The following is a 20,959-nucleotide window of genomic DNA, read 5'->3' on the forward strand; positions in this document are numbered from 1 at the left end:
AGATATTCAGACCCTTTACTCAGTACTTTGAAGCACCTTTGGCAGCGATTACAGCCTTGAGTCTTCTTGGATATGACGCTACAAGCTTGGCACACCTGTATTTGAGGAGGATCTCTCTACTTTGCTTCATCTTTCCCTCAATCCTGACTAGTCTCCCGCTCCCTGCCGCTGAAAAACATCCCCACCGCATGATGTACCCTTCCTCAGAGCTGTGCCTCGACAAAATCCTGTCTCTGAGCTCTACGGACAATTCCTTCGACCTCATGGCTTGGTTTTTGCTCTGACATGCACTGTCAACTGTGGGACCTTTATATATACAGGTGTGTGCTTTTCCAAATCATGTCCAATCAATTGAGTTTACCACAGGTGGACTCCAATCAATTTGTAGAAACATCTCAAGGATGATCAATGGAAACAGGATGCACCTGAGCTCAATTTATAGTCTCATAGCAAAGGGTCTGAATACTTATGTAAATAAGCAAGATTTGTTATCTACGTTTGCAAAAATTTCTAAACCTGTTTTCGCTTTGTCATTATGGGGTGTTGTGTAGATTGAGGACACTTTGTTTTTATTTAATCAGTTTTAGAATAAGGCTTTAACGTAACAACGTGGAAAAAGTCAAGGTCTGAATACTTTCCGAATGCAATGTATTGGCGCAGGTGTTGGTCTCAGGCTGGCAAACCGTGCCAATATATCTTCCAAAACACTGGCTTCGAGGGCATTATCATTTTTTTATACAACCAGTTACCAACATATTCACTTTTCTAAATGTTCCATTGCCATACTGGCTGGCAACTTTCTTATCCCTTGCTCTCTAACTAGCCAACTACGGCTTACTTAGTCATGTGAAAAAGTACTGCCAGAATAACAAAGTAGCTGCGTTTGTTTTGAGCTGTTTTCTAGTGACATTTTATTTGGATTCATCCATAACAATGAGCTAATGATGTGCTGTTTTACCTGGCATAGAAAATGTCCTCATTAGGATACTGTTGTTCAGAGGAGCTAGCCAACAACACAGCTAACACACACTCACTTCAAACTGAAGCTGGAAACACTGCAAACTAGCTGCACTTTGTTTCATTTGACCTGTTTTCTATTGATGTTTCTATCCATAAAAATGATGCTGATTCATGATTTCGACTGACTGAGGAATGCTGCTTGTCTCATCCCGACTCACGAGACGGTCGTTACTATTGTTGTATCTGAGGGGTGATCGAGACTGGTTTTTACACCACAAGTTAACCTCTATGGGCTAGGTGGGACGTTAGCGTCCCACTCTATTCAACAGCCAGTGGAATCGCGTGGCGCGAAATACAAATACCTGAAATGCTATAACTTCAATTTCTCAAACATATGGCTATTTTACACCATTTGAAAGATGAGACTGTCGTTTATCCAACCACATTGTCCGATTTCAAAAAGGCTTTACAGCGAAAGCAAAATATTAGATTATGTCAGGAGAGTACCCAGCCCAAAATAATCATACAGCCATTTTCAAAGCAAGCATATATGTCACAAAAACCCAAACCACAGCTAAATGCAGCACTAACCTTTGATCTTCATCAGATGACACTCCTAGGACATTATGTTATACAATACATGCATGTTTTGTTCAATCAAGTTCATATTTATATCAAAAAACAGCTTTTTACATTAGCATGTGATGTTCAGAACTAGCAAACTTCCGGTGAATTTACTAAATTACTCATCATAAACGTTGACAAAATACATAATTATTTTAATTATAGATACAGAACTCCTTTATGCAATCGCTAGGTCAGATTTTAAAATAGCTTTTCGGCGAAAGCACATTTTGCAATATTCTGAGTACATAGCTCAGCCATCACGGCTAGCTAATTTGACATCCACCAAGTTTGGGGCAACCTAAACTCAGAATTACTATTACAAAAATTGGATTACCTTTGCTGTCCTTCGTAAGAATGCACTCCCAGGACTTCTACTTCAACAACGAATGTTGTTTTGGTTCCAAATAATCATAGTTATATCCAAATATCTCTGTTTTGTTTGTGCGTTCAGGTCACTATCCGAAGGGTGACGCGCGAGTGCTTTTCGTGACATTTTTTTTTTAAATGTTACTTTACCGTACTTAGAAGCATGTCAAACGCTGTTTAAAATCAATTTTATGCTATTTTTCTCTTAAAATTGCGCTAATATTCCAACCGGACAACGTTGTATTCATTTAAAGAGGGAAAGAAAAAAATGGCGACGTCTCGAACGTGCATCTCCAGTCTCTCTGTCACCAGGCAGTCCACTGACAAACTCTGCTCCTGTTATCTGCCCGGAGACAGGAGACGAGTTAATCCGGTTTCTGAAGGCTTTAACGAGCCAATGGAAGCCTTAAAGTGTCACGTAACAGCACAGATGCTGTAATTTCGATAGAGATGCAACAGAAGGACTACAAATTGTCAGACAGGCCATCTCCTGCTTGTAATTTTCTCAGGTTTTTGCCTGCCATATAAGTTCTGTTATACACAGACACCACTCAAACAGTTTTACAAACTTTAGTGTTTTCTATCCAAATCTACTAATAATATGCATATTCTCGTTTCTGGGCAAGAGTAGTAACCAGATTAAATCGGGTACTTTTTTTATCTGGCTGTGAAAATACTGCCCCTATCCCAGACAGGTTAACGGTTATCTGTAGGAGGAAGGTATATAGGAAGCTTGGAATGTGTTGAGTGCAGGGAAACGATGACATGTGGCAGGCATTGATAAGGGGAGAGAGCCATGGATTAGTGATGGAGGGGGGGGGGGTCCAGGTCAGGTTAGATCACTTTAAGGGAGAAATAAAAGTTTTATGGCCCGTATCACTTAGTGTCCTGCCTAGCAGTAAAGATAAAATGTTTGTACAGATGGGTAGGAGGAGACTCAGCCCAGGAGGAAGGGTTAAATGTTAGTGCTTGTGTGAATTTTTTTTTTGTCTAATGCAGCTGAATTGACCCTCTGGGAGAGAGAACTTGGTTACGGTTTCGTTTCAGTTGTTTGTTTTTTTACTCTTGAGAATTAGAACCCAACACTCTGGGGGCAGCTGGATTCAATGTTGCAAATATCGAAGAGACAGACAAGGTTTATACACAGTTGGAAACTACATGTTAGTCTAAAAGGAATGTCTAGCTTTTTTTTTACCAGGTAAGTTGACTGAGAACACATTCTCATTTACAGCAACGACCTGGGGAATAGTTACAGGGGAGAGGAGGGGGGATGAATGAGCCAATTGTAAGCTGGGGATGATTAGGTGGCCGTGATGGCATGAGGGCCAGATTAGGAATTTAGCCAGGACACTGGGGTTAACACCACTACTCTTATGATAAGTACCATGGGCTCTTTAATGACCTCAGAGAGCCAGGACACCAGTTTAATGTCCCATCTGAAAGACGGCACCCTACACAGGGCCGGGGGATATTTAGACCAGAGGAAAGAGTGCCTCCTACTGGCCCTCCAACACTACTTCCAGCAGCATCTGGTCTCCCATCCAGGGACCAACCAGGACCAACCCTGCTTAGCTTCAGAAGCAAACCAGCAGTGGGATGCAGGGTGGTATGCTGCTGGTAGATGCTTTTTATAGTGGACAAGAAGTTTATTAATTGCCTGGCTGGGCTGATGAGTGGATTGCACAGTCAGATGGAACAGAGTAAATAGGCATTTTAACATCAGATTTAGCCGGTGGTAATTTGTGGAATAGACACCGCCTGGAATGCGGTTTTAAACCAATCATGGGGCCACAGCTGCTAAATAGTTGCCTGCCTTCCCCCTAAAACATTATCGGCGGCCAAGAGGGGCTCTAAAATTTGCTGTCGGTGACCGCGCTGTTGGCCACAGCCCACTACAACTCTGTATTGTGATGCTTGGCCTGGTATCACATCGTTGGTAAAATGTTGGTTTTGTGACAACCTCATTGCAAGAAAATAAGCCTATTTTCAGACTTGACTCATTTCTCTCCCCCCTCCAGTTTGCACCCCTGGTACAGCCCCCACACACAGCTAAATGGCGTAGTGAAGACGCCTCATATCAGTGGTCAATGCCAAGTCATTAAACCTTGTCTAAGTTGTTAGGTTCTAATTACTGAGTAAAAACAAAACCAACTGACACCACGAAAAGCTTATTCAAGTTTTTATTCTTCCCGGAGGATCAATCCAGCTGCATTAGACAAACATTCGCACACAAGCACTGATATTTATCCCTTCCTCCTTGGCTCAGTCTCCTCCTACCCATCTGAACAAACATCGTTCTTTACTGCTAGGCAGGACACTAAGTGATACAGGCCTTAAACTTTTATTTCTCCCTTAACGTGATCTAACCTGGCCCCTTATCAACGCCTGACCTGGACCCCCTCCATCACTAATCCATGGCTCTCTCCCCTTATCAATGCCTGACCTGGACCCCTTCCATCACTAATCAATGGCTCTCTCCCCTTATCAACGCCTGCCACATGTCATCGCTTCCCTGCACTCAGCACATTCCCAAGCTTAATTGCACCCACTAATATACCTTCCTCCTATAACCATTAACTTCTGGTGTAGACCCTTTAAACTTCAGCGCTCCCTCGGTGACCATAAGTATATTTCATATTCTCAGAGACACTGAACTTCTAAAACACTGCCTCAAACTCTCCTCTGCTTATGAGAACCTTCAATTGATGTTTCACAGTAGTTTTTAACGCCCATATTTTCCTCTCTGAAAGTGTGACTATCGTGACAATTTATAGTTTAGTCTGATTTGTTAATCCTGGGACGCGGTGTCCCCTCGCAGCTCTCTCTCTCTATTAGAGGGTCTGTAGCCACAGCTGCCCCCAGAGGAAGGCAAAGGTTTTCTGTCCCGCCACCCAAAGAACCACTGGTGGGTTCATTACCTCATGGTTTTATCATATAAACATTTTTTTTGGCAACCAAGTATTAAAATATGGTAGCCGGAGTCTCGTCTGGTTCCATTTTTAGTAGCCCTGGGTCATGTTCATGAGGGATCAAGGGGAAAGATCCAAGCGCACACATTTTCTTTTGGAAATAGACCTTTTTTCTAGTTTTTTGTTTAGTCTGAACAGTCCTCCCTCCTTTGTCCCGCTCCAGGAGGAGAGACCATCAAGGGCATCAGCCAGCAGTCTGGGGCTCGTATTGAGCTCCAGAGAAACCCTCCACCCAACTCCGACCCCAACATTAAAATGTTCACGGTCCGAGGATCACACCAACAGATCGACTACGCACGGCAGCTGGTCGAGGAGAAGATCGGGGTGAGTCGTTTTTCACTGTTTATTTGTCTGTAGTAGAAATTATACTCTCTTAATCACTGTACAGTGGTGTAAAAGTTTAGTGGATCATTTTCTAAATTTAAGTAGAAATCAATGTTTTTATCTGAATTACTAACTGGTCAGTAAGCACTGTGAGTCTGCTCTCTATCTTACTTCACACATTTTCAACTTTCTACAGCCATTGCATTTATCATATCTTCTAATTCTGTAGCCAGGTACGCTGTTTGACATCCCTCCACTCCATGTCCCCCCCCCAGGGTCCAGTCAGTCCAATGGGTGGTCCCCAAGGTCCTCCAGGGCCACACGGAGGGCCGTCTCCCCACGGCCCACCCGGCCCTCCTGGGCACCCTGCTCAGATGGGTCCCTACAACCCCGGCCCCTACAACCAGGGACCCCCAGGACCACAGTAAGGAGACTTCTGAAGCTTTTCACTGATATTTAAATAGCCATAAAACGTGTAAACCACGTTAAAAAAAAAAAAAAAAGACTTAATGGATATTTACAAGCAAAGTAGGCTGAAATAAGTGCATTAAAGTTGCACTGTGCAGAAATCACATTTCGTGACATTTCCTCGTTGCTGAAACTCTAGTAGTTTGCATAATTTCAGTTTGTCAAAATAAGCAAGTCTAGTGTAGAGAATCATTGTACCATCTTAAACCACAGTGAAATATGTTTTCCATAACCAAAAACAATGTATTTTCAGCTGTTTGACGCTGGTGTACAAATCCGAAAGTAAAAGACACAAAAACCAAAATTAAGAATGGGAAGTATAGAAATAGAACAAATCTAGCACTTCTTTGAATTCCTTTCAAGTAGAATCACAGATCTATATCTCAGATTTCTATGTGAATTTGGTCAGGTCCCCCCCCAAAAAATCACATTGCCACTTTTTAAAAATATATTTAGCTTTTATGAAATACAATTAAATGGGAGAACCTCAGATTTGATACAGAAGGCTTTCATTTTATCACATGTATTATAGTTTGTTGTTACCAGCCAGCGTTTTGATGGTTGTCTCCTCTCAGTGGTCCTCCCGCTCCCTACCAGCCTCAGGGTTGGGGTAACGGCTTCCCCCACTGGCAGCAAGGACAGCCGGATCCTGGTAAGTTAACACATCCAATGTGATAATCTATCGACAAATGGATACATTCACCTGGTTAAATAGATTGAACATTGTTACAAGACCCCCCTTTTTTTCCTTTTTGTTGTTGTTGAGACAGTCTGAGTTTATTGGCTCCGTTCTACAAGGCCCTAAGCTAAGACATGTTTATTCTGTGTAGGTATATTCAACAGGGAGATATATCTAATGTGTGTATTGATTGTAGGTAAAGCTGCAGCTGATGCCAACGCAGCTGCCTGGGCAGCGTATTACTCCCAGTACCAGCAGCAACCCCAGGCCCCCATGACACCCACAGGCGGTGCCCCTGGCACCACACAGGCCAACGGGCAAGGTAACCTAGCTTCTCCCCCCTACCCACCCCTTCTCTATCACAACCTCTGGTTCCCTGCTGGGATGTATTCACTAAGAACCAAACAGAAACAATTGGAATGAAACAGGCAGGAACATACCTCAATTTCTCCAAAATAAACATTTTTCTGTTGCCAAACCGTTAGTGTGCACTAATGAATACAACCCAGGTAACCTCTGCATGGTCTGTAGACACCTGGACTCAGACCGGGATTCATTCAAAGTGCGTTCTAACCCTGCTCCACTGAACTACAGACAAGCCACCTTTTTCCTAAAGAGAATTTCCCCAGACTTATTTTTGTTGTTGCAGAGAATGCATTTATGGTTAAAGGTTTTTAGATGTCTGCATAAGTGTCAATTACCTTTTTTGTCGCTCAAATGTACTACAGCTTGAATCCCGGCCTAACAGTCTTGCCTGTGTCGTGTAGTTAAGAGCTTAAACATGGCGCCTTCTTTTGAAACCTCAATGGAACAGAGTAGCTTTTATCTCTGGTGTCAGAGCAGAGCGCCCATAGCGGGGTGGAGGACGAACTATGGTCAGTCTCAGAATGCTTCTCAATACTATATTGTACCATTTTTAACAGGTGACCCCAAGGGACCTGGTCATACTGGGCAGGCCGATTACTCCAAGGCCTGGGAGGAATATTACAAGAAAATGGGTATAAACATAAATGTGTTTTGCCAAGCTTCAGTTCTGAGTCTTTTTTTCCGTTGTTAGAACTAATTGAGGATCAGTGGAAACAGCTATGGGGCTCTGAAATGGCAACAACAATAAATAAAATAAAAGCTTTTTTGGGGGCTATGATTGTGATGTCTTGATGTGTGGTTCACTGGCTGCTGTGACCATTTGTGTTTGCGGTAAACCGGTTGGTTGGTTTTCAAGCCCATGCTGTTTAGACTGGTTTTTGTATTGGTCTTCTTTTATCCAGCCACAGACATGCAATAAACAACACCCTTGTTTAAAAAAAGACTAGCTTATTTCCTCTGCACCTCCATACTGTTGTCTTGTCTAACAATTACCTGCTCATGTGCTACAACTACCGCTGTGAATAGATGGTGAAGGAACATAGTTTGTTGACTTTGCGTGGAAGGTTTTTCTGTTGAGACTAAAACCGTGTTTAATCATTTCCAGGGCAGCAAAGTCAGCAACCACAGGACTACACCAAGGCCTGGGAGGAGTACTACAAGAAACAAGGTAAAGACCTCCGCAACTCAAACTGTCCAAAGTTTAAACTTGTGCTTGTAGTGGGTTTTGTAAGGCACAGATGTTGTGGGCAGCTGTGTCCCTTCTCAGCTCTCTCTCTCTAGTAGAGGGTCTGTTGCCACAGCTGCCCCAGAGCAAAGCAGAGGGTTTCTGTCCCGCCACCCGAAGGACCAGTGGTGGGTTCGTTCCCCTTCTCACAGTCGTATCAATGAAGTTTCTAAAACCTTTCCTTGGTCCAGTTTGGTATCACTGACTTGACTAGTCTATTACCTGCTGGACAATCTCCAAATCAATGTTTATTTGTGTAGTACACCGATTTTGCAGGTGTCTTGAAAGGCTTGTTTCTAGCTCCAACAGAGCAATAATAATACCTAGAAATAAAAACCATTTATCCAGAAGAAACAGTCATTAAATATCAGGAGCCAGGTCGGCCCTGTACGCTCCGTGGTCCTTCAACTAACATTTTTCTTAATGTTTAAAAAGCCATTTATTTATTTATTTTTAACCGTTGAAACAGTATAAAAAAAATCCTCATGAATTCACAATGCAGATATTGTCCTGCTTATGACAGCTAGGGGGTGATGTAGTTCAATCTACTGCAGTCCTGGCTTCCGTTTTAGGTTCCCTGCTGTGTGCCTCTACTTCGTGTGGTCAGTACAAGTGTCTTCATGTCCCACTTCTCATCAGTGTGATGGCTGGTAGCAGTGCTGTATGACGGCGTGTTCATAGACATCCAACCTGTTAACACCACGCGTGGTGTTGGAAATGTCACTCTTTGTACTTGCAGAGCAATCATTTCTCCATCCAGACGTCACGGTTTTTCAACGTGGGGTCTTTTTTTTTTTTTTGTGGTTCTAGATATGCCTTTTAGGGTATTGAAGCAGACATCTTCTGCCTTTTTGACAATGGCTGCATATCAACTGCAATAATTTCTGTGATCGGCGCTGTGATTTTATTAGTGTGAAGAGCCTGTCTGTCGACCTGCGCTGCTGCCCACTCCCGTTTAGATTGTTAAGCATTGCATCTGTACTGGTCCTGGAGATGAAGTCCTCCTTGTAAACTTCGCATTTCACCGTCTGTGTTTCCCCTATATTAATTTAGCAGTATAAACTTATTTTTGATTTGAATAAGATCTCAAAGATGAAGTAACTATTACCAAAATATAAACTAGTCAGGGAGGTTGTGAAATTGCACACGTGACGTGGTGCACCGTTGATTTTTGTTATCATGTTTAGTCACTCAGATAGCATAAGAACACGGTACAAGTTCCATGAAAAATGTGTAGATTTGAAGGAAATAAGCTTTGAAACTTACATTTTCTCTCGGGCCCCATGACAGAATTGAAGGAAATTTGGTTTAAAACGGCAAAATATCTCTGTGGCCAAAAGGGTCTCCAGATTCTTTTTATTTTTCAAAGATAACGATCACAATATAGTTTAAATGTTCACACCCCTTGTCTCCAACTCACTGTTATCCATCCCACTTGTCTGGTGGGGTTCCATACCGTTGTCGTCATTATTTTAGTTTATTCACTAGACTGGCGTTAATGCCAAGCCTTGTTCGTCTGAGTCAATGTGGTCTCGTCCATGTTTCTAACCGTGTCCCTCCCTTCCCCAGGTCAAGCGGCCCCTCAGGCGGCAGCAGCACCAGGTGGTCAGCCAGCCGGTCAGCCAGCCGGTCAGCCGGACTATAGTGCTGCCTGGGCAGAGTACTACCGTCAACAGGCTGCTTACTACGGACAGGGCAGCCCACAGGCCATGGGGGCACAGCCACAAGCACCTCAGGTACACCCCCAGTAAGACTTGTACCGTCCTACCCTGGTTCCCGCTGTCTCCTCGTACCACCCTTGTTCGACTTCTCCACTATCTATTTCTGTTTCCTGTATCGTCGGTCTTTTTTTTCTCTTTTTTTTTACGCTGTGACTAGCTCTCATTTCAACTCCCTTGCTGTGTTTTTATAAAGCCCTTTGTAATGTAGCTCATCTGTGTCGCTAACGCCGTTCCTTCCTCGAGGCGTTCTAGGGGGATCAGATGAGTCGGCCGCGAGAAGAAACTAACACTAGTTTCTCTTCCTGCTTTTTTAAACAGGGTTAATATGATGTATGGAGAAGCTGCGTCCATGTGTTCTGCTGTTAACATGGCCTGTGTTTTTTATGTATTTCTTCTGCACAGGGCCAGTAATGTGAAGTGGACATAAAGTAAATGCGACATTGTGGAAACAAAACAAAACCCTTTGTTAAATGTGTTGGATGGTGCAGATGCCTTGAAGATCTTAATTTCCCCTTTGGTTGGTTTTGTTTTCAAGTGTTTCACAATAATGTGATGGCAGCAGTCTACCTAGAGACACAAACCTTTCATCCTTTGCTATCTTTTTGGTTTTTCGACTCTTTTTTTTTTTCCTTGTAAAATGAACGCTTTTTTTTTTTTTTGTGAGGTAATTATATGTTAATTCCAGCCCCATGTATCTTCATACTATGTGGTTCAAGAGCTCCTGTTATTCAGCTAGTTTACCATGGCTAATCATCTCCCGTTTTTTAAATAATATGCCTGTTGTGTTTTGCAATAAAACAAAGTGAAACCTCCTATGTTGGTAAGTTGGGTTGGTAATAGCTATTACAATATGAACTCGACTTCAAATCGTGTACTTTTTTTTTTTTTTTTTCAATGTTCAGTTTCTCTCCAACTCTACACAGCTCCTGGTAACTTAGTACAATGTTTTTAGATGTGTGTCCGTTGCTCTGCCTTTTTGACTTGGGGTGGGGGGGGTCCAGTTTCGGTGTTCTCCAAGGTTCTGTTTTAGGACCACTATTGAATAGAATAATTTACCTGTCTTTACTCTTGGGTTATATTAGTCTTTTTTGTTTTTTTCCCCCTTCCTCTCCGCCTGTATTGTAGGACTAGACAGATGTTTCTAATACCATAATGTAGTATTAGTGGCATAATGTTATGATACGTCTGGACTCATGCATTACCTGCAGTGTTCGGTTGTTGTGGCATCTCTGTCAAACAACTGATCGAATCTTGTCTGTTGTACTGCCTGAGAATCAAATGGTACCCTATTTCCTGTTTAGTGCACAAGGCTCCCTTAAGCTTTTGTCAAAAGTATTGCACTATATAGGGAATAGGGTGCCGCCATTGGAGACATCCTGAAGCAGACTTTGTTGAGGTAACTTTAGTGTGCTGCATTATTTTTATAATAAGAGTAACTTCCTCCTTCACAGCCAAGCTTAGACAAGCGGTAAGCAAAGCAAGTATATGATTTTTTATTTTTTTATTTATCCAAAATGTTCCTCAGAAAATGTGACTCTCACTGCAGAAATGTTGCTTTAGTTTATTATTCGTATTTTTTTTGCTGCTCCCTCTGTCTCTTCCAGGACAGGTAAACTGACGTGTTCTGTTCTGCTGTATTGCATTGCATTCAAACGTTTGTTTTCCCCCCCTAAAATGTATACATTTTCTGGCCTTTTTGATACTATAAAAAAACGTGAAATGCATAAGTCGTATTTTTATTTTTGCTCTGCCCATGCATTGTTCTGTTAGTTTACCCAACGGAAGAACGTAGGTTGTCTGTAGGGCCGAGGGGGTGGTCTGAGCTGGTCTGAGCGGTACCATCAGCCAACAGGGTTAACCTCTGACCTCCTACTCTGTAAGTACAATACTGTGACTATATATAACAAACCCAGTTATTTTCCTGGCTGTCAATGTATTTCTTTGACTGATTATTACAAAACTATTGTTTCTGTCAAATTGCATATTTTTTCCTTAAAAAAAAATAATAATTTACTGGGTAAGTATCAAAAGTTATGATAAAGTACAGTATCTTGGAATTGTCATTTAGAAATTTATAAACGTTTTTTTTTTTTACCATTTCGACATAGATTACATTGAATATTGCATTGTAGTTCTATCTAGGCTCTGTTGTTTTTTAGGTAGGAAAGTGTTCTGTCGTAATACCAGTCGGACTGTTCTGTTAGAACTCTGAACTGAAGGATCTGTTCCTAGCAAAGCAGAATGCTTTGCGCAGCGGTTCATTTAGGAATGTTAGAAATCGTTAAGTGCTTGATTTGTTTTTTTTTAGATAACAATCGTTTTTTTTTGAAGTGCCATTGCTTAGCCAGAATAGAGATGTAATTATGAATTTATTTCATCAATATTTGAAAAAGAAATGCCATTTTGATTAGTCTCAAGAATTTAGTTACTATTAGAGATGCATCATTTTTTCACTGCAGTAATGGTGTGATTCAGTCTGAAATGTTCTAGTTACCCCCCCCCCCCATAGTAGCATTTTGAAGTTGTTTCTATGCTGTTTATTGATGTCTCCTATCAGCATGTTGTTGGGTTGTCATTCAGTAGAATGTTCTACAAGTGCTTCTGATTTTTTTCTAAGCGATGAAGTTATTCCATTGACGTGACATTCTATTGAGTACTGTTGTTGTTCTGAAACAAAACCTTAAGGCTGTTTTTGAACTGAAATGATTGGCAAACGATATCATATGTGTGAGATCTTTGCAGTATCACTGTCATCCCAGACCTTGACCCCTTAGGTTCTGCTGCGGTCACACAGGTAAGCGACCCTAAGGAAAACAGCTGTGTTCTGACCTATCATATACAGGATGTGTATATATATTTACACCCAGATGGGTATCCATTTATACTCACCTGAATTTGCCTGATTATATATTTCTGCTTACCTGTGCTGTGTAGTAACACTAGCTGTGCTCCTGATATGAGCCATGTCCAGGTAGGCTTCGTAGTGTTATCAACAGTTGTTTGTTCATATAGAGTATATTGATGATAGTGCTGTGATTTTGGTGATGAATGACTTGCATGGTACAACTTCAGTTATATGGTTTGTTTTAGGAGCAGCAACGTTTATCCTCTTAGGCCAATTGCAATGTGGTTTGATGGCTTTTCCCACTTGACTTATCGTAGTACAATTATTGCAAAAAAAGCGTTCTTTCTACATGCTGTTTTAAGTTCTCATTTTCTGAGGTCATTTTGTTGTTATTGATATTCACTATCATGAGGCATATTATAACGCATAACTTGGTAAGTCTCTGCAGTGTGATCTGTGATGCATACAGCTCGAGCCCTGTACTTCCACATTACTATAACATAAACTGCAAACAGTCAACAGTCAACTCGGTCTGTCATAAAGCCAGCCCTATGTGCATATATATCTATATACGTATGTATTAATAGGTCTACAAACGTTTATGAAAGTACACCTGCATATGATGCTCATGCTGTTCAACTGACTCATTGGTGTTGACTGAAAGCTGTGAACTTGAATATACATTCTATATTGCCGCTGCCACAATGCTGCAGTGCTGTAATGGTGTTCTCATAAAAACCCTGCTGCCTGCCTCCCTCCACCTCTCACTCAGATGCTGTTGGAAGCCAGAGAAGGTTCTAGAAGCCAGCGTAGGTTCTAGATTCAGGAACAGGAACCTGTGAGTTTGTCCCTCACGTAAAGGAGACTACTCTGAGGCATCCTTTGAGGCTGATGATCAAGGTGTAGGTGACCATTCGAGAGCGCGCTCCAGATAAGGTAAACAACCAAACAAACAAAAGCAAAGCAATGAAATACAGAATTGTGTGATTTGCTCAAGTTAACATACTGTTTGCTAGTTAGGGCTGTATTTTTAGTCCAGGTTTCCCTCGTCTCGTTATATAAAAAGTTAAGGTTAACATGTCGTAGAATTACTGCAAGTTGTCTAACTGAACTGATGTCTAGTGTTTCTCCACATGTTTTCATGATGATTCTATTGATTGCCTTCCTTTGTCCACTCACCCGCTGGTTGTGTCCCAAATAGAACCCTATTCCATATAGTGCCCTGTAGGCTCTGGTCAAAAAGTAGTGTACTAGAAAGGCCATAGGGTTCCATTTGGGATGCTACAACTGTCATAACTAGGCCTTGTTGCATAGTTGAATCACCAATGCTTGACATCAGGATTCTAAAGTGCCCCCATTTTTGGTTGCATATGCTCCTAGATATTTTGTTGTGGACCTGACGGGTTTTATTTTGGGTGTACCGGTGTGACCAGGGAAATAATTACCCAAATAATAGTTGTTTTATTTAACTTAGCAAGACAGTTAAGAACAAATTCTTATTTACAATGTCAGCCTAACCCGGATGATGCTGGGCCAATTGTGCGCCGCCCTATGGGACTCCCAGGTTGTGATACAACCTGGAATCGAACCAGGGTCTGTAAGTGACGTCTCTAGCGCTGAGATGCAGTGCCTTTGTTCGCTGCACCCCTCGGGAGCCCTAAATTGGCCAGTTGGTGGGGATTCACTGGTCAGTTGTTTCAGAGTGCCCTGGAGGAGAAAGCGAGCGCAGATTCATTCAATCTAAAGCCTACGTGTAAAGAATACATCAGTGATTTCTATTTCTTACAAATTTCTGAAGACCTAACGGCATGGCTGTCGGCTGCTTTGTGTAGCCAGGAAGTGATGCCCAAATAGTAATTTCTAAAAGCTTTCCCCAATAACTTTCCAAATTAAATGTTAACTGCAGCGTAGGCTTAACCGGCATCGTGATATAATGTCAAGGTCTTTTTGTTTTGCGAACTCTGCTATTGTATACAGTACAGAAACGCCGCCAGCCAAAACCCCTTTTTGAAGGTGCGCAATTGAAATTAAAGGTAAACTATATATATATATAGTTTACCTTTATATATGTATTTTCTTCCCCAGACCTCTTAAGTGGGCTCCTGATCTACTGTAAGCATTGCTGTGGACTTAGAAAATTCTATTTATTTTTGTGATTGAGTGAACCTTATAAAATCAAAAGGGGGGAGGAAATCCCTCACCTGGAATAACTAAACCAAGAGTTAAAGATTTTGGTGTTACGGCAAATTTTATTGGCTGGTAAAATAAAAAAATATATAGCTGTCAGTGGCTGGTAGATTTTTATTTTTCTGTGGACAACTTTTTTTTTTTTTTTAAGGCCCTGTTCATAAACCAGATCGTGGGTCGTTCCAAAGCTGCTCTCTGGCAATTTTATTTTATTTTTTTTTACATTTTTGTTCAGTCATGTTACCTCAACCTAGCTAGCTAACAACCTGGTTACTTTACCAGTATATCAAACATCGGAGGGCACAGAGGGAGAGGAAGGGATAGTTTCTTCAGGAGATCAATGATCATCGAACGAATGAGTGACTTGCATGTCTCATCACGAACTTGATGCTCTTAAAGAGACGGTGTAGAATTTTCAATAATCTCATTAGGTAGAAACCTAGTATTCCATAAATGACTAATTTCAATGGAAGGTTTTTCAATCAACATTTTTTTTTTTTTAAATCTTTCTCCAGGGTTTAATATTAGTTTCTAGAGCTCAACATGTGCTTCAAAAGTAGCTAGAATTTAATTTAAGTCCCTTTTTTTTTTTATGCTACCTCAAACAAAATATAAAATATTCTGGTGCTCCTAGATACATTTTGTTGCACCTAGCCTAACTTTAAGTTAGGCGCACCAGTGCTCCCACTGTTAATTTAGACCCCTGCTGGAGATGGTTCGATGAGAAGTAACCAGGAACTGCTTCTATTGTGTTTTTCAACCATTATGGCAGGAAATTGTAGTTGGTTACTTTCTAGTTTCCACATTCATTAGAACCCAAATGTCCCCTTTTTCTTTACTTTTTTCTTAGAACCCACATACCTCTCTCTGCTAGTGATTTGCTATTTTTTGCATTCTTTCATTAATTAGTGTAATCTGTGTGTTAGATGCTCTTTCATCTCTGAGCAAAGTGTTTCAAAGCGTTTGGGGGGGGGGTGTAGAAGACTAAATCAGAAGGGACAAATATGGAGCATGCCTTTTAGAGGTAAACAAATTTAAACATGTTTCTTGTGATGCCTTAATATTATCAAATGTATTTTGTTTTTGTTTTGTTTCCTGTCTTTTATGAAATTACTGTATCTTTGTTGCCCTGTCCAGTAATAAAGTTGTAACATTTAGCCATCGTGTCTGTTCCTTGTTTGAAGTTACTCATGCTTCACATTTATAGTCCTGGTATAAAATTGTTTAAAAAAAAAAAAAAAAAGGCCCAATCATCTTTGTCAACTTCCTTAGCTATGAGGTGGTGTCCCGGACACACAAAGCAAGCTCAATGGAAAATCTCCAATTTGAAAATGCTTCCGTCCAGCATTTTGTCTGGGAACAATTCCCAAATGAACACGCCTGTGTGCATTTTACCACTTTGACAATTGTTTACGCTGCATGAAGCTCTCTGTAGAGGGTGGACCTGCTTTTCCCCCTCACACACGGGGGGATTCATTTACTATAACACACTGAACAGGAAGTTGATTTTTCTCAAATGTTGTGCACACATTGGTTTACATTCTTGTTAGTGAGCATTTCTCCTTTGCCAAGATGATCCATCCACCAGACAGCTTCTTGATATGCCACACCTGATTTAAACAGCAGGATCATTACACAGCTGCACCTTGTGCTGGGGACAAAAGGTTATTCTAAAATGTGCAGTTTTGCCAGACAACACAATGCCACAGATGTCTCAAGTTGAGGGAGCGTGCACTTGCCATGCTGACTGCAGGAATGTCCACCAGAGTTGTTGCCATTGAATTTAATGTTAATTTCTCTACCATAAGGCTTTTTGTTGAATGTTGCTTTTTATGTTTTTCTCCTGTTGAGCACTGGAGTAAATATGTTTTATGTCGCACTGCTTTTTATCTTGGCCAGGTCGCAGTTGTAAATGAGAACTTGTTCTCAACTGGCCTACCTGGTTAAATAAAATAGAAATTGCCGCGTCACCGATTTGGACCTGACACGCTGACCACACTCCTCACTTTGGGAAATAAATGTACACATGTTATTCAGTCACTGCACCAACACTGCTCGTGTGAGTCAGAGGGTCTGTATCCAGCCGCTAAAATACAACTTGGTTCTATTGGTGACGCTGGATCAGTGGTGGAAAAAGGACCCAGTTGTCATACTTCAGTAAAGATACCTTAATAGAAAATGACTCAAGTGAAAGTCACCCAGGAAATTACTACTCGAGTAAAAGTCTTAAAGGATTTGATTCGAAATATACTTAAGTATCAAAAGTAAGTAAATCACTTGAAATATATTAAGAAAAGCAGACCGCACCATTTTAAAAAAAAATTACGGATAGCCAAGGGCACACTCAGACAATTTCTAAAAGAACCAAGTACCTCTGTAGTTAGTTTCCCACATTTTGTCCTGATAGCATTGCCTGACTACTCAGCTACTTTGTATTAGACGTTAATGCACGTCCACCCTGGAGTAGCCTGCTCTTTCCATCACCATTATAAACTCACAACCGGGGCAAAGCGCTTCCTATCACACTCAACCAGTCATTGATTTTGTTGCTGCGACTTTTGTGCCTGAGTACCCAGCTCACATCTGAACTATTTGAGTCGCTAGTGTTCTCCCCCCCCCCCTCTCTTACTACAGACAATGAGACCCTGAATTTACCTGAGGACACCTTGGCCTTTAATGGTACAGATCACATTACTGGAGTCACAGGGTTCGTTTGAGGTGCTTAAAAGTACTGGAATTTGGCACTATAAACTGGACATTTATCAAATATCAGAGAAATATATTGATCTTGCGAATTCATTTCCAGGCAGACTACAGTGTTTTATTTCCTCACGTCTTTCCTACTCTGGCTGCCAGGCGAGATCACTTATTCCATCCACCCAGACTAACACTCAGCCAGGCAGAACTGACTGATTAGGCGTCGCCAAGCGTTACATTTATTTATTTATTATGGGTACAATTCTGGCCAAATGTAGATTCAAGCCTGCCTGGCAGGATATTGATATTTATAAATGTTTTTTGCCAGACCCAACCAGGGATGTGGGGGAGAGTAAACGCCGTATATGCACCTTTTATATTTGTGAAATAGCGTTTATTCACCATTTTTATTTTGTTAATGATCGTTTAGCTACATTCACAACTCTGTCCGCTCACGACATAGCAGGCCGAGAGGTGAAACAAACGATCTCAGCAGTTGACTAGAATTAAGCTAGTTCTAATCAAAAGGTGGGCTACTGTACGTACATTCTCATAAAATACCTTTTCTTTAAAGAGATTAACGTTAGTGAGACAGACAGACAGTGGTGAGTCAAGCTGCAATGAAGGTAAACCGAGGAAGCATTGAGGCAAGCAGGGAGAGAGGTTAGTAGTAATTTGGTTCCTAAACTTGGGGTACCCTAAAATAAAGAAGGTCCCCTGAGGAGAATCATTAATCTTATCAAACACTAACTTGTTTCTCTTCAAATGGGTATAGAATACAACATTTTAGAGTCAACTAAAGGCCTTTTTACACTTATAATCCACTTGGTCTTTGTTTTGGGACAGCCTGTGGGAACTGAAACGTTGTGGAAATTTTAAGACAATGTAATATGTACACTGAATAAAACCATAAACGCAACATGCAACAACTTCAAAGATTATACTGAGTTACAGTATACAGTAAGTCAACATCAGTCCTGACGTAACAATCATGTACGTAGTAAATAAATAGTGAAACACGTATTATCAATAAGAAACGTATTATTGAGTAGAACTTGTAAGGTAGTGATGAACAGTAAGTTAGTTGGGGGGGTTTTCATGAGGTTGGGGTAATATACTGCCACCTGGTGGCGTCTAGAAACAATTGCATAACAGTAACTATTACAAATTGATGGTCCTTGAAAATGAATATTAATGCATGAAAAAGTACTTAAGTCCTTGAATTAGACTTGCCAATATCTGTACGAACCCTGACAATACCGTTTCTCCATTTATTTTGGTTTAAATGACTCAAGCATTGTTCAGCTTTGTTTTAAATCTATTTGCTATTTCCCCATTTTATTTGTTTTTGCTTTAATATTATAATACTTTCCATGGTTCTTTTGTGGCTTCATTGTGGCTGGGTGGGGGAACATTCCTCAAGGACTAACATTTTATTTTTGTACTTGTCCAGTTGGGACTTTTAGCCATTTGTTAAACAAGATTGTGGAACACCCTTCTTTCTGTGTTTGGAAGGTCTACATGTCTTGTAACCACTCGTTCTTACAAATAGATACAAATGCAACTACTGACATTTACTTGTCTGTATTTGTATTTATTAAGTATCCCGTTACTCTTCCTGGGGCCTATTAACATTCTTCAACCTAGTCTTTGATATACAGTGTACAAAACATTAGGAACACCTTCCTAACATTGAGTTGCACCCCCCTTTTTGCCCTCAGAACAGCCTCAATTCATCAGGACATGGACTTTACAAGTTGTCAAAAGTGTTCCACAGGAATGCTGGCCCAGGTTGACTTCAATGTTTCCCACAGTTGTTAACTTGGCTCGATGTCCTTTGTGTGGTGGACCATTCTTGAAACACACAGGAAACGGTTGAGTGTGGAAAAACCCATCGGAGTTGCATTTCTTGATATACTCAAACTGGTGCGCCTGGCACCTACTACCATACCCCGTTTTAAAGGCACCGTACAACTTTTTGGCTTGCCAATTTACCCTCTGAATGGCACACATACACAATCCATGTCTCAAGGTTTATAAATACTTAAATTATATATATTTTTTATACCACTTATTCTCACCAATTTCGTGATATCTAATTAGTAGTTAGTCTTGTCCCATCGCTGCAACTCCCGTACGGACTCGGCAGAGGTGAATGTCGAGAGCCGTGCGTCCTCCGAAACACAACCCAACCAAGCTGCACTGCTTCTTGACACAATACCCGCTTAACCCAGAAGCCAGCCGCACCAATGTTGGAGGAAACACCGTACACCTGGCGACCGTGCCAGCGTGCACTGCGCCCGGCCCGCCACAGGAGTTGCTAGAGCGCGATTGGACAAGAACATCCCTGCCGGCCAAACCCGCTGGGATGTCTGATATACATAAATAAAACATTTATTCACCCTGGACATGATACTTTTTAATTTAAAAAAAACTTTTGAATCATAACCTCTGTGTTGTCTTTGATTTAAGTCTGCATGTTTAAGTTACCATAGTGAAAATGTGAAGACCAACAGGCAATGAAAAAGTTATTGTTTTATAACATTTTACACTCCTTTATTGCGTTTAGTCATCCCCATAATCTGGTCATTGACAGCCTTGACCATTGCATCCTTCCTCAGGGAACTGTCTGCTGGTTGCTGACAACAGGGTGACAGGTTTGTTAATGTGCAGCTCTACAGTTAAATAGCTCAGCAGACTCACCTGGGGACAGAGGAATGGACAGGGTGACAGGTTTGTTAATGTGCAGCTCTACAGTTCCACAGCCCACCTGGGGACAGAGGGATGGACATGTTAGTTTTAATTAAAATCTGGGAGACTTTTAGAGGGAGGAGTGGGCATGAATTCTGAAGTAGAGTAAATCTGGGTGGCACTTGATTATATGCTGTATCAGACTGCACTAGTGAAAACCTTGATTATATGCTATGTGAGAAGGCACTAGTGAAGGCTTTGATTATGGGTTGGCAGCGTAGCCTAGTGGTTAGAGCGTTAGACTAGTAACTGAAAGGTTGCAAGTTCAAATCCCCGAGCTGATATCTGTCGTTCTGCCCCTGTTCATAGGCCGTCATTTAAAATAAGAATTTTGACTGTATGTTTGCCTAGTTAAATAAAGGTGAAATATAAAAAAAAGATGTATGTTGTACAGTTAGCTAGGTAATGTTTGCTGTCTGACTTTATTAACCAGCTAATTTTCACACCATAAACTCTAGCCAATTTAACTGATGAAATAATAATGTTCATGGATAATTCGATCCAGCTAGCAAGATACTTAATAATGTTAACAATACTTGTTCCACCACACTTTCTCCCTCACCTCAAACTTTCCAAGTTGCTAGTTGTTTTTCGGTTACAGCTCATGAATTACGTTTCATCACCTTCACACTGCCCTGTCGCCGGTAGTCGGGCATCTCACTCTCCGTTACCGTTCAGGAGGACGCCTGCTGTAACTGACAAACTGCCTTCTCACCCCCCCGTCGCCGGTAGTCGGGCGTCTCACCTAACGTTACCTCTCCGTTACAGTTCAGG

At 41.2% G+C, this 20,959-nt stretch overlaps 1 protein-coding gene across 4 annotated transcripts in view; it reads left to right on the forward strand.

Annotated features, from left to right (window-relative positions):
- Positions 1-15,894, forward strand: part of fubp1 (far upstream element (FUSE) binding protein 1) — a 35,238-nt gene extending 19,344 nt beyond the window's left edge. For 2 of the 4 annotated variants that reach the window (XM_014141337.2, XM_014141338.2), the window contains 8 exons: positions 5,086-5,246; positions 5,522-5,670; positions 6,290-6,366; positions 6,590-6,715; positions 7,317-7,391; positions 7,865-7,927; positions 9,554-9,720; positions 10,108-15,894. In XM_014141337.2, the coding sequence (XP_013996812.1) occupies positions 5,086-5,246; positions 5,522-5,670; positions 6,290-6,366; positions 6,590-6,715; positions 7,317-7,391; positions 7,865-7,927; positions 9,554-9,720; positions 10,108-10,116 (827 nt within the window). In that variant the 3' untranslated portion in view covers positions 10,117-15,894. The remainder of the gene's footprint in view (positions 1-5,085; positions 5,247-5,521; positions 5,671-6,289; positions 6,367-6,589; positions 6,716-7,316; positions 7,392-7,864; positions 7,928-9,553; positions 9,721-10,107) is intronic. The other 2 variants (XM_014141339.2, XM_014141340.2) reach the window with 1 other exon arrangement.
- Positions 15,895-20,959: the final 5,065 nt, after the last annotated feature.

This window comes from Salmo salar, chromosome ssa14, assembly GCF_905237065.1.
Source record: "Salmo salar chromosome ssa14, Ssal_v3.1, whole genome shotgun sequence".
Lineage (NCBI taxonomy): Eukaryota > Metazoa > Chordata > Actinopteri > Salmoniformes > Salmonidae > Salmo > Salmo salar.